This window comes from Lissotriton vulgaris, chromosome 5 (assembly GCF_964263255.1).
Source record: "Lissotriton vulgaris chromosome 5, aLisVul1.2, whole genome shotgun sequence".
In the NCBI taxonomy this organism is placed as follows: Eukaryota; Metazoa; Chordata; class Amphibia; order Caudata; family Salamandridae; genus Lissotriton; species Lissotriton vulgaris.
The window spans coordinates 2034596515-2034610615 of record NC_141693.1 but is presented as its reverse complement, the minus strand read 5'-3'; the positions used below and the strand labels follow the sequence as shown (position 1 = coordinate 2034610615).

At 52.6% G+C, this 14101-nt stretch overlaps 1 protein-coding gene across 1 annotated transcript in view; it reads left to right on the top strand.

Moving 5' to 3' along the window:
- COL27A1 (collagen type XXVII alpha 1 chain) overlaps positions 1-14101 on the top strand; it is a 1047548-nt gene that overhangs the window by 767600 nt on the left and 265847 nt on the right. Inside the window, exons 34-36 of the mRNA XM_086924958.1 lie at positions 7641-7694; positions 7848-7955; positions 8922-8975. Of these exons, the coding sequence (XP_086781084.1) occupies positions 7641-7694; positions 7848-7955; positions 8922-8975 (216 nt within the window). The remainder of the gene's footprint in view (positions 1-7640; positions 7695-7847; positions 7956-8921; positions 8976-14101) is intronic.

The following is a 14101-nucleotide window of genomic DNA, read 5'->3' as shown; positions in this document are numbered from 1 at the left end:
AGCTGCGCCTCCTGCGCCTCGCATCCTGCGCTGCAAGTCCTGCGCCGGGCATCCTGTGCCGCGCATCCTGCTTTCCTGCAGCTCATCCTGCACCTCCTGAGCTGCGCCTCCTACGGTGCGCGTACTGCAGCGCGCATCCTGTGCGTCCAGAGCCACGCCTACTGCACCGCACCTCCGGCACCTCGCCTCCTGAGCTGCGTTTCCTGGGCCTCATGAGCTGCGCTTCCTGGGCCTCATGAGCTGCGCGTCCTAAGCTGCACGACCTGAGCCACACGTCCTGTGCCTCCTGAGCTGCACCGCCTGCACCTCGCATCCTGCGCCTCCTGAGCTGCGCCTCCTGAGCCGCACATCCTGCGCCTCCTGAGCCCCTGCGTCCTGCTCCTCCTGAGCCACGCATCCTGAGCCGCACATCCTGCGCCTCCTGAGCCCCTGCGTCCTGCTCCTCCTGAGCCCCGTATCCTGCCCCTCCTGAGCCCCTGCGTCCTGCTCTTCCTGAGCCCCGCGTCCTGTGCCTCCTGAGCCCCGCATCCTGCTCCTCCTGTGCCCCGTGTCCTGCGCATCCTGCTCCGCGCATCATGCACCTCCTAAGCCACGCATCCTGCGCCTCCTGAGCCCCGCGTCCTGAGCCTCCTGCACTGTGCATCCTGCACCTCCTAAGCCGCGCATCCTGCACCTCCTAAGCCACGTATCCTGCGCCTCCTGAGCCGCGCCTCCTGAGCAGCGCATCCTGCGCCTCCTGAGCCCCTGCGTCCTGCTCCTCCTGAGCCACGCATCCTGAGCCGCACATCCTGCACATCCTGAGCCCCTGCGTCCTGCTCCTCCTTAGTCCTGCATCCTGCGCCTCCTGATCCCCGCGTCCAGCTCTTCCTGAGCCCCGCGTCCTGCGCCTCCTGAGCCCCGTGTCCTGCTCCTCCTGAGCACCGCGTCCTGCACCTCCTGCACCGCGCATCCTGCACCTCCTAAGCCACGCAACCTGAGCCTCCTGAGCCCCGCGTCCTGCGCCTCCTGCACTGCGCATCCTGCACCTCCTAAGCCGCGTATTCTTCGCCTCCTTCGCCGCGCATCCTGCGCCTCCTGAGCCCCTCGTCCTGCTCCTCCTGAGCCCCACGTCCTGTGCCTCCTGAGCCCCGCGTCCGGCTCCTCCTGAGCCCCGCGTCCTGCTCCTCCTGAGCCCCACGTCCTGTGCCTCCTGAGCCCCGCGTCCTGCTCCTCCTGAGCCCCGCGTCCTTCACCTCCTAAGCCCCACGTCCTGTGCCTCCTGAGCCACGCGTCCTGCTCCTCCTGCACCGCGCATCCTGCGCCTCCTGCGCCTCCTGCGCCTCCTGAGCCCCGTGTCAATGGTAATTATTTTATCAATTGAGAAAGCTGAAAATAATACATTGGAATTTTCCTTTTTTTACAACATACGCACAAAACTGTGGGTTTACCAAGTGAAGGACTATTACAAGGACTGCAAATGGTGCAGAGCTCAGTGGCTCACTGGATCTCTGGGATCTCAAACTGTGATCACATGTCAGTGATCTATTGTTCTTCAAGTCCTTCCTGTCTGTAGCAGGCAACCTTGGAAGGTGTCAATCACACTCCACAGGGCAGCCATACAAATGTCCATCAATGTCATGCAGCCAAATTTAGATGACGTTCAGTGGAGATGTGGCTTTCATTTGGCACAACAAGCTTCTTGCGCCTAAATCAAGAACCATAACGTACGGGAACTAAGATGCGCACTTCTCTCCAGGTCATCGCGGGCACCTCCCTACAGGTCTTTGCGGGCACCTCCCTTCAGGTCATCACGGGCACCTCCCTTCAGGTCATCGCGGGCACCTCCATCCAGGTCATCGAGGGCACCTCCCTTCAGGTCAACGCGGGCGCCTCCCTCCAGGTCATCCCGGGCACCTCCCTCCTGGTCATCGCGGGCACCTCTCTTCAGGTCATCCCGGACACCTCCCTACAGGTCATCGCGGGCACCTCCCTCCAGGTCATCGCGGGCACCTCTCAACAGGTCATCGCGGGCACCTCCCTCCAGGTCATCATGGGCACCTCCCTCCTGGTCATCGCGGGCACCTCCCTCCAGGTCATCGCGGGCGCTGTTACCAGTCCTGGAATTCCATGTGATTATGTGGTGAATGCCGGGATCTGTGGCCTTTTTTTGCTTTATTCAATCGAGTAACGCAGCTCCAAAGAATGATTTGTAGATGAAAAGTTTAAGTTGGAGACGGTGTCCACACGGACCTGGAGTGAGGTGGTCACCCCGATGGTGACACATCTCTTCCGACCTGGAGTGAGGTGGTCACCCTGGTGGACATAGATCTTCTCTTCTGACCCCTGGAGGGAGGTGGTCACCCCGATGGTGACACATCTCTTCCGACCTGGAGTGAGGAGGTCACCCCGATGGACATAGACCTTCTCTTCTGACCCCTGGAGTGAGGGGGTCACCCCGATGGACATAGACCTTCTCTTCTGACCCCTGGAGTGAGGTGGTCACCCCGATGGTAACACATCTTCTCTTTTACAGCCGCCAGATGTTGCAGTTGTTTTCCCTCGTCTGTACTCATTGAAGCAGGCATGGTTAAGTTTAGGAGAGCCCTAACATTGGGTTAATTGTGCAACAAATACCTTCAAATGACCCTCACTCTTTTTGCATTTTAAAATGTGTATTTACCGGTGTGTTATGAAGAAAGCGCCAAGAAGCATCCAACAAATAATACCATCCTTAGAACATAACATGAATGGTTCACTTCCTGGGGCATCTGGCAGAGGTGACCCTTGAGTGAGTCGCTTCCTGGCACAATTTGTAGTGGTAAATGCTGAGTGGCTCACACAGCACTCTCCATTCACTGGCACCGCTTCCTGGCACCAAGGCCGTGGGACCGTCTGGGTTGATCACATGGCACTCTCCACTGACTGACCCCCTTCCTGGCACCACTGACCAGTGGTCTTTCTTAAAAGGCTCACTTCCTGGCAGACTTGGAAGAGCTCTGTTGAACGACTCACTTAGCATGTGAAGCATCCGACTCCCTTCCCTGGCTCCCTCTCTGTCCCTTTGGCTAGCATCTCTCCAGAGTGGCTCACTTCTTGCCATGCTCAGCAGCAGTCTCCCTTCCCTGGCTCTCTCTCTGTCCCTTTGGCTACCATATATCCCGAATGGCTAATTTCTTGCCATGCTCAGCAGCAGTCTCCCTTCCCTGTCTCTCTCTCTGTCCCTGTGGCTAGCATCTGTCCCGAATGGCTGATTCTTGCCATGCTCAGCAGCAGTCTCCCTTCCCTGGCCCTCTCTCTGTCCCTGTGGCTAGCATCTGTCCCGAATAGCTTACTTCTTGCCATGCTCAGCAGCAGTCTCCCTTCCCTGGCCCTCTCTCTGTCCCTTTGGCTAGCATCAGTCCCGAATGGCTCATTTCTTGCCATGCTCAGCAGCAGTCTCCCTTCCCTGGCTCTCTCTCTGTCCCTTTGGCTAGCATCAGTCCCGAATGGCTCACTTCTTGCCATGCTCAGCAGCAGTCTACCTTCCCTGGCTCTCTCTCTGTCCCTTTGGCTAGCATCTGTCCCGAATGGCTTACTTCTTGCCATGTTAAGCAGCAGTCTCCCTTCCCTGGCTCCCTCTCTGTCCCTTTGGCTAGCATCAGTCCCGAATGGCTCATTTCTTGCCATGCTCAGCAGCAGTCTCCCTTCCCTCGCTCTCTCTCTGTCCCTTTGGCTAGCATCAGTCCCGAATGCCTCACTTCTTGCCATGCTCAGCGGCAGTCTCCCTTCCCCGGCTCTCTCTCTGTCCCTTTGGCTAGCATCTATCCCGAATGGCTCATTTCTTGCCATGCTCAGCAGCAGTCTCCCTTCCCTGGCCCTCTCTCTGTCCCTTTGGCTAGCATCTGTCCCGAATGGCTCACTTCTTGCCATGCTCAGCAGCAGTCTCCCTTCCCCGGCTCTCTCTCTGTCCCTTTGGCTAGCATCTGTCCCGAATGGCTTACTTCTTGCCATGTTAAGCAGCAGTCTCCCTTCCCTGGCTCCCTCTCTGTCCCTTTGGCTAGCATCAGTCCCGAATGGCTCACTTCTTGCCATGCTCAGCAGCAGTCTCCCTTCCCTGGCCCTCTCTCTGTCCCTTTGGCTAGCATCAGTCCTGAATGGCTCACTTCTTGCCATGCTCAGCAGCAGTCTCCCTTCCCTGGCTCTCTCTGTCACTTTGGCTAGCATCTCTCCCGAATGGCTCACTTCTTGCCATGCTCAGCAGCAGTCTCCCTTCCCTGGCTCTCTCTCTGTCCCTTTGGCTAGCATCTATCCCAAATGGCTCACTTCTTGCCATGCTCAGCAGCAGTCTCCCTTCCCTGACTCCCTCTCTGTCCCTTTGGCTAGCATCTATACCGAATGGCTCATTTCTTGCCATGCTCAGCAGCAGTCTCCCTTCCCTGGCTCTCTCACTGTCCCTGTGGCTAGCATCCCTCCAGAGTGGCTCACTTCTTGCCATGCTCAGCAGCAGTCTCCCTTCCCTGGCTCTCTCTCTGTCCCTTTGGCTAGCATCTATCCCGAATGGCTCACTTCTTGCCATGCTCAGCAGCCGTCTCCCTTCCCTGGCCCTCTCTCTGTCCCTTTGGCTATCATCTATCCCGAATGGCTCACTTCTTGCCATGCTCAGCAGCAGTCTCCCTTCCCTGGCCCTCTCTCTGTCCCTTTGGCTATCATCTATCCCGAATGGCTTACTTCTTGCCATGCTCAGCAGCAGTCTCCCTTCCCTGGCTCTCTCTCTCTGTCCCTTTGGCTAGCATCTATCCCAAATAGCTTACTTCTTGCCATGCTCAGCAGCAGTCTCCCTTCCCTGGCCCTCTCTCTGTCCCTTTGGCTATCATCTATCCCGAATGGCTTACTTCTTGCCATGCTCAGCAGCAGTCTCCCTTCCCTGGCCCTCTCTCTGTCCCTTTGGCTAGCATCAGTCCCGAATGGCTCACTTCTTGCCATGCTCAGCAGCAGTCTCCCTTCCCTGGCTCCCTCTCTGTCCCTTTGGCTAGCATCTATCCTGAATGGCTTACTTCTTGCCATGCTCAGCAGCAGTCTCCCTTCCCTGGCCCTCTCTCTGTCCCTTTGGCTATCATCTATCCCGAATGGCTTACTTCTTGCCATGCTCAGCAGCAGTCTCCCTTCCCTGGCCCTCTCTCTGTCCCTTTGGCTATCATCTATCCCGAATGGCTTACTTCTTGCCATGCTCAGCAGCAGTCTCCCTTCCCTGGCTCTCTCTCGCTGTCCCTTTGGCTAGCATCTATCCCAAATAGCTTACTTCTTGCCATGCTCAGCAGCCGTCTCCCTTCCCTGGCCCTCTCTCTGTCCCTTTGGCTAGCATCAGTCCCGAATGGCTCACTTCTTGCCATGCTCAGCAGCAGTCTCCCTTCCCTGGCCCTCTCTCTGTCCCTTTGGCTAGCATCAGTCCCGAATGGCTCACTTCTTGCCATGCTCAGCAGCAGTCTCCCTTCCTTGGCTCTCTCTCTGTCCCTTTGGCTAGCATCTATCCCAAATTGCTTACTTCTTGCCATGCTCAGCAGCAGTCTCCCTTCCCTGGCTCTCTCTCTGTCCCTTTGGCTAGCATCTCTCCCGAATGGCTCACTTCTTGCCATGCTCAGCAGCAGTCTCCCTTCCCCGGCTCTCTCTCTGTCCCTTTGGCTAGCATCAGTCCCGAATGGCTCAGTTCTTGCCATGCTCAGCAGCAGTCTCCCTTCCCTGGCTCCCTCTCTGTCCCTTTGGCTAGCACCTCTCCCGAATGGCTCACTTCTTGCCATGGTCAGCAGCAGTCTCCCTTCCCTGGCTCTCCCTCTGTCCCTTTGGCTAGCATCTATCCCAAATAGCTTACTTCTTGCCATGCTCAGCAGCAGTCTCCCTTCCCTGGCTCCCTCTCTGTCCCTTTGGCTAGCATCTATCCCAAATAGCTTACTTCTTGCCATGCTCAGCAGCAGTCTCCCTTCCCCGGCTCTCTCTCTGTCCCTTTGGCTAGCATCAGTCCCGAATGGCTCACTTCTTGCCATGCTCAGCAGCAGTCTCCCTTCCCTGGCTCCCTCTCTGTCCCTTTGGCTAGCATCTCTCCTGAGTGTCTCACTTCTTGCCATGCTCAGCAGCAGTCTCCCTTCCCTGGCTCTCTCTCTGTCCCTTTGGCTAGCATCTGTCCCGAATGGCTCACTTCTTGCCATGCTCAGCAGCAGTCTCCCTTCCCTGGCTCCCTCTCTGTCCCTGTGGCTAGCATCAGTCCCGAATGGCTCACTTCTTGCCATGCTCAGCAGCAGTCTCCCTTCCCTGGCTCCCTCCCTGTCCCTTTGGCTAGCATCTCTCCTGAGTGTCTCACTTCTTGCCATGCTCAGCAGCAGTCTCCCTTCCCTGGCTCCCTCCCTGTCCCTTTGGCTAGCACCTCTCCCGAATGGCTCACTTCTTGCCATGGTCAGCAGCAGTCTCCCTTCCCTGGCTCTCCCTCTGTCCCTTTGGCTAGCATCTATCCCAAATAGCTTACTTCTTGCCATGCTCAGCAGCAGTCTCCCTTCCCTGGCTCCCTCTCTGTCCCTTTGGCTAGCATCTATCCCAAATAGCTTACTTCTTGCCATGCTCAGCAGCAGTCTCCCTTCCCCGGCTCTCTCTCTGTCCCTTTGGCTAGCATCAGTCCCGAATGGCTCACTTCTTGCCATGCTCAGCAGCAGTCTCCCTTCCCTGGCTCCCTCTCTGTCCCTTTGGCTAGCATCTCTCCTGAGTGTCTCACTTCTTGCCATGCTCAGCAGCAGTCTCCCTTCCCTGGCTCCCTCTCTGTCCCTGTGGCTAGCATCAGTCCCGAATGGCTCACTTCTTGCCATGCTCAGCAGCAGTCTCCCTTCCCTGGCTCCCTCCCTGTCCCTTTGGCTAGCATCTCTCCTGAGTGTCTCACTTCTTGCCATGCTCAGCAGCAGTCTCCCTTCCCCGGCTCTCTCTCTGTCCCTTTGGCTAGCATCAGTCCCGAATGGCTCACTTCTTGCCATGCTCAGCAGCAGTCTCCCTTCCCTGGCTCTCTCTCTGTCCCTTTGGCTAGCATCAGTCCCGAATGGCTCACTTCTTGCCATGCTCAGCAGCAGTCTCCCTTCCCCGGCTCTCTCTCTGTCCCTTTGGCTAGCATCAGTCCCGAATGGCTCACTTCTTGCCATGCTCAGCAGCAGTCTCCCGTCCATGGCTCCCTCTCTGTCCCTTTGGCTAGCATCTGTCCCGAATGGCTTGCTTCTTGCCATGCTCAGCAGCAGTCTCCCTTCCCTGGCTCTCTCTCTGTCCCTTTGGCTAGCATCTGTCCCGAATGGCTTACTTCTTGCCATGCTCAGCAGCAGTCTCCCTTCCCTGGCTCCCTCTCTGTCCCTTTGGCTAGCATCTCTCCCGAATAGCTCATTTCTTGCCATGCTCAGCAGCAGTCTCCCTTCCCTGGCTCTCTCTCTGTCCCTTTGGCTAGCATCTGTCCCGAATGGCTTACTTCTTGCCATGCTCAGCAGCAGTCTCCCTTCCCTGGCTCTCTCTCTGTCCCTTTGGCTAGCATCAGTCCCGAATGGCTCACTTCTTGCCATGCTCAGCAGCAGTCTCCCGTCCTTGGCTCCCTCTCTGTCCCTTTGGCTAGCATCTCTCCTGAGTGGCTCACTTCCTTCTAACCTCACACTTGTTTTGTCTCGCAGGGCCCAGAAGGGAAGCCTGGAAAGCAAGGGCCGCGAGGCATGACGGGACTCAAGGTAATGCTGTGTTTCCTGTGTCTGTGCCTGTCGGTGGCATGGTTGAATTTCCTGTCGGTGCCCGTCTGTGGCAGGTGGCATGGTTGAAGAAGGTTTGATGCCCACAGGATGTGCTCACCCCTCACTCCCGGTGTCTGTGCTTGTCCCTTGCAGGGCGCCAAGGGCTTCATGGGACATCTTGGGGAGACCGGTGTTCCAGGAGACATCGGACCGACCGGAAACCAGGGCCCCAAAGGGTCGAGAGGAACCCTCGGACCAGCGGTGAGTGGGCACGGGGTGGGGGGTGGCGGATGGGCCAATGAGGGGCGCAGGCTGGAGGAGACAGAGAAAGAGAGAGTGGAAAAGAGTAATGTGTGTGAGTGAGAGAGAGAGAGAGAAGGAGAGAGAGGGGGAGAGAGAGAGAGAGAGAGAGGAGGAGAGAGAGGGGGAGAGAGAGGGGGAGGAGAGAGAGGGAGGGAGACAGAGAGGAGGTGAGAGAGGGGGTGAGAGAGCAGGAGAGAGAGGGGGAGAGAGAGAGGGGGGAGAGAGGGGGAGAGAGAGAGGAGGAGAGAGAGGGGAAGAGAGAGGGGGAGGAGAGAGAGGGAGGCAGACAGAGAGGAGGAGAGAGAGGGAGAGAGAAAGAGAGAAGAGAGAGAGATGAGAGAGTGAGAGGGAGAGAGAAAAAGAGAAGGAGAAAGGAGAAGGAGAGAGAGAGAGGGAGGGAGATAGAGATAGAGAGGAGAAGGAGAGGGGGAGAGAGAGGAGTAGACAGAGAAAGAGAGGGGGAGAGAGAGAGAGAGAGAGAGAGAGAGAGAGAGAGAGAGAGAGAGAGAGAGAATGAGAGAGGGGAGAGAGAGAGAGAGAGAGAGAGGAGAGAGAGAGACCTGACAACTAGGGGTGCATTGTACACACCTCACATATGACACCACACCTGACATGGAGGGTTGCACTGTACATATCTACCACATATGACCACACAGCTAACGGGGAAGAGGGCAGTACAGGTACTTCACACTTGTGTTCACACAGCTGCCAATGAGTGGTGCACTGTACATGCCTCTCGCTTGTGTCAGCGCAGCTGACAGTGAGGGGTGTACTATACCTACCTTACACATGACAGCACACCTGTTATGAGGGATGCACTATCAGCACCTCACCATGGGGTGCAGCATACATGCATCACACATCTCTCAACACACCCTAATACAGCCTTGCTGTTTTAACAACATTGTCTTTGTTTATCCCTAGGGGTCTCCTGGAAGGATGGGTGCCCAGGGGGAGCCTGGTATGCCTGGATATGAGGTAAGCCTTCCAAGTCTGCCCTGGCATGTGGCACCTCTGCGCAAGCAAGCTCACACAGAGCATTACAGTATTTTCATTTCAGTTGAAACTGGGGGCCGTATGTGTGTCTCGTGTCTCCCAGACACGGCCTTGGGCCGATATCACTATTATTAAGTATTATCAGGTTCATGGCCAATCATGGAGTCTCTTTCACACGCCTGGCACCGGGGTGTCTGTCAGTAAAGATACCTCAATAGTAGGGTAGTCATGCAGCGACCTACAGGATGAAGTCTCACACCAGCGTAGGGCCTCTTGACTTTTCATCCCTCCAGTGACTACTTTGAAGGTTGGCATTGCTACCATCTGATATATAGGTGGTCATAGGCAGTGCAGTATGGTGTGTGCCTCTCCCATGTTCATGTTGAGGTTTATTGTGTGTGTGTCCCATTTGCATGTAGAGGCTTATGGTGTGTCTGTCCCATGTTCATGTAGAGGTTTACGGTGTGTGCCTCTCCCATGTTCATGTAGAGGTTTACGGTTTGTGTGTCCCATGCTCATGTAGAGGTTTATGGTGTGTGTCTTCCATGTTCATGTAGAGGTTTACGGTGTGTGTGTCCTATTTTAGTGTAGAGGTTTATGGTGTGTGTCCTGTGTTCATGCAGTGGTTTATGGTGTGTGTCTTCCATGTTCATGTAGAGGTTTACGGTGTGTGTGTCCTATTTTAGTGTAGAGGTTTATGGTGTGTGTCCTGTGTTCATGCAGTGGTTTATGGTGTGTGTCCTATGATCATGTAGAGGTTTATGGTGTGTGTCCCGTGTTCATGTAGAGGTTTATGGTGTGTGTCTTTCATGTTCATTTAGAGGTTTATTGTGTGTGTTTCCCATGTTCATGTAGAAGTTTATGGTGTCCTTGTCCCATTTGCATGTGGAGGCTTATGGTGTGTGTCTTGTGTTCATGTAGTGGTTTATGGTGTGTGTGTCCTATATTCATGTAGAGGCTTATGCTGTGTGTGTGTCCTATGTTCATTTAGAGTTTTATGGTGTGTGTCGTCCATGTTCATTTAGAGGTTTACGGTGTGTGTCCTATATTCATCTAGAGGTTTATGGTGTGTGTCCCGTGTTCATGTAGTGGTTTATGGTGTGTGTCCTATGTTCATGTAGAGGTTTATGGTGTGTGTTCCATGTTCATGTAGAGGTTTATGGTGTGTGTCTTCCATGTTCATGTAGAGGTTTACGGTGTGTGTGTCTCCCATGTTCATGTAGAGGTTTACAGTTTGTGTCCTTTGTTCATATAGATGTTTATGGTGTGCGTGTCCCATGTTCATGTAGAGATTTACGGTGTGTGTCCCATGTTGATGTAGAGGTTTACGGTGTCTGTGTACCATGTACATATAGAGGTTTACAGTGTGTGTTCCATGTTCATGTAGAGGTTTATGGTGTGTGTCTTCCATGTTCATGTAGAGGTTTATGGTGTGTGTCCCATGCTCATGTAGAGGTTTATGGTGTGTGTCCTGTGTTCATGCAGTGGTTTATGGTGTGTGTCCTATGATCATGTAGAGGTCTATGGTGTGTGTCCCGTGTTCATGTAGAGGTTTATGGTGTGTGTCTTTCATGTTCATGTAGAGGTTTATTGCGTGTGTTTCCCATGTTCATGTAGAAGTTTATGGTGTCCTTGTCCCATTTGCATGTGGAGGCTTATGGTGTGTGTCTTGTGTTCATGTAGTTGTTTATGGTGTGTGTGTCCTATATTCATGTAGAGGTTTATGCTGTGTGTGTGTCCTATGTTCATTTAGAGTTTTATGGTGTGTGTCTTCCGTGTTCATTTAGAGGTTTACGGTGTGTGTCCTATATTCATCTAGAGGTTTATGGTGTGTGTCCCGTGTTCATGTAGTGGTTTATGGTGTGTGTCCTATGTTCATGTAGAGGTTTATGGTGTGTGTTCCATGTTCATGTAGAGGTTTATGGTGTGTGTCTTCCATGTTCATGTAGAGGTTTACGGTGTGTGTGTCCTGTGTTCATGTTGAGGTTTATGGTGTGCCTCTTCCATGTTCATGTAGAGGTTTACAGTGTTTGTGTCTCCCATGTTCATGTAGAGGCTTACAGTTTGTGTCCTTTGTTCATATAGATGTTTATGGTGTGCGTGTCCCATGTTCATGTAGAGATTTACGGTGTGTGTCCCATGTTCATGTAGAGGTTTACGGTGTCTGTGTACCATGTACATGTAGAGGTTTACAGTGTGTGTCCCATGTTCATGTAGAGGTTTATGGTGTGCGTGTCCCATGTTCCTGTAGAGGTTTATGGTGTGTCTCCCTCATGTTCATGTAGGGGTTTATGGTGGGCATTTCCCATGTTCATGTAGAGGTTTATGGTGTGTGTCCTATATTCATGTAGAGGTTTTTGGTGTGTGACTCTACCGTGTTCATGTAGAGGTTTACTGTGTGTGTCCTATGTTCATGTAGAGGTTTACGGTGTGTCCCATGTTCATATAGAGGTTTGCGGTGTGTGTCCCATGTTCATGTAGAGGATTATGGTGTGTGTGCTTCCTATGTTCATGTAGAGGTTTACGGGGTGTTTCCCATGTTCATGTAGAGGTTTACAGTGTGTGTCCCATGTTCATGCAGAGGCTTACGGTGTGTGTCCCATGTTCATGTAGAGGTTTATGGTGTGCCTCTCTCATGTTCATGTAGCGGTTTATGGTGTGCATGTCCCATGTTCATGTAGAGGTTTACGGTGTGTGGCCCATGTTCATGTAGAGGTGTACTGTGTGTGTCCTATGCTCATGTAGAGGTTTTTGGTGTGTGACTCTTCCGTGTTTATGTAGAGGTTTACAGTGTGTGCCCATGTTCATGTAGAGGTTTATGGTGTGTATGTTTCCTATGTTCTTGTAGAGGTTTACGGTGTGTGTCCCATGTTCATGTAGAGGTTTACGGTGTGTGTCCCATGTTCATGAAGAAGTTTATGGTGTGTGTGTTTCCGATGTTCATGTAGAGGTTTATGGTGTGTGTCCCGTGTTTATGTAGAGGTTTATAGTGTGTATGTTTCCTATGTTCATGTAGAGGTTTACGGTGTGTGTCCCATGTTCATGTAGAGGTCTATGGTGTGTGTTTCCAATGTTCATGTTGAAGTTTACGGTGCATGTCCCATGATCATGTTGAGGTTTACAGTGTGTGTGTCCTATGTTCATGTAGATGTTTACAGTGTGTTTCCCATGTTCATGTAGAGGGCTATGGTGTGCCGCTCCCATGTTCGTATATAGGTTTATGGTGTGCCCCCCTCATGTTCATGTAGAGGTTTATGGTGTGTGTCCCGTGTTCGTGTAGAGGTTTATGGTGTGCGTGTCCCATGTTCATGTAGAAGTTTATGGTGTGTGTCCTATATTCATGTAGAGGTTTTTGTGTGTGACTCTCCCGTGTTCCTGTAGAGGTTTACTGTGTGTGTCCTATGTTCATGTAGAGGTTTTTGGTGTGTGACTCTCCCGTGTTCATGTAGAGGTTTAAGGTGTGTGTCCCATGTTCATGTAGAGGTTTACGGTGTGTGTCCCATGTTCATGTAGAGGCTTACGGTGTGTGTCCCATGTTCATGTAGAGGTTTATGGTGTGCCTCTCTCATGTTCATGTAGCAGTTTATGGTGTGTGTCCCATTTTCATGTAGTAGTTTATGGTGTGCCTCTCTCATGTTCATGTAGAGGTTTATGGTGTGCATGTCCCATGTTCATGTAGAGACCTATGGTGTGTGTGTCCCATGTTCATGTTGAAGTTTATGGTGCGTGTCCCATGTTCATGTTGAGGTTTACATTGTGTGTCCTATGTTCATGTAGCAGTTTGCAGTGTGTGTCCCATGTTCATATAGAGGGCTATGGTGTGCCGCTTCCATGTTCGTATAGAGGTTTATGGTGTGCCCCCCTCATGTTCATGTAGAGGTTTATGGTGTGTGTCCCGTGTTCGTGTAGAGGTTTATGGGATGCGTGTCCCATGTTCATGTAAAGGTTTATGGTGTGCCTCCCTCATGTTCATGTAGAGGTTTATGGTGTGCGTGTCCCATGTTCATGTAGAAGTTTATGGTGTGTGTCCTATATTCATGTAGAGGTTTTTGGTGTGTGACTCTCCCGTGTTCCTGTAGAGGTTTACTGTGTGTGTCCTATGTTCATGTAGAGGTTTTTGGTGTGTGACTCTCCCGTGTTCATGTAGAGGTTTACGGTGTTTGTCCCATGTTCATGTAGAGGTTTACGGTGTGTGTCCCATGTTCATGTAGAGGCTTACGGTGTGTGTCCCATGTTCATGTAGAGGTTTATGGTGTGCCTCTCTCATATTCATGTTGCGGTCTATGGTGTGCTTGTTCCATGTTCATGTAGAGGTTTATGGTGTGTGACTCTCCCGTGTTCCTGTAGAGGTTTACTGTGTGTGTCCTATGTTCATGTAGAGGTTTTTGGTGTGTGACTCTCCCGTGTTCATGTAGAGGTTTACGGTGTTTGTCCCATGTTCATGTAGAGGTTTACGGTGTGTGTCCCATGTTCGTGTAGAGGCTTACGGTGTGTGTCCCATGTTCATGTAGAGGTTTATGGTGTGCCTCTCTCATGTTCATGTGGAGGTTTATGGTGTGCATGTCCCATGTTCATGTAGAGACCTATGGTGTGTGTGTCCCATGTTCATGTTGAAGTTTATGGTGCGTGTCCCATGTTCATGTTGAGGTTTTCATTGTGTGTCCTATGTTCATGTAGCAGTTTGCAGTGTGTGTGTCCTTTGTTGACCCGCCTACGGATAGAATGTCAGTGTTGGCAACAGAGGCGTGTCCAAGGGTAGTCATGGTTCCCAATACTCAGGACTGTATTGTAGTCTTCGTGTATGTGAGTTATAGATTCTGCTGCAAGAGCTAAGCGGACGGCCATCCAGTAGGCAGTGTGGAATGCAACTCGGCCCAAAGGTTTCAGAGCCCTTTTCATGAGCACCAGTTGCGTAACACAAGGACATATTCATTTTTGTTAGGCATGGGGAGATTAAGTGATTTGCCCAGAATCACAGGATGTTGATCGTCATTTACGAGACTCAAACCCGGTTTCCCAGATTTGAGGTCGACTGCCCTAGCCGTTAAACCACATCCTCTCGCTGATGGCTTTGATGGCCTTCTCGATGACCTTGGCTGGAAAGAGGA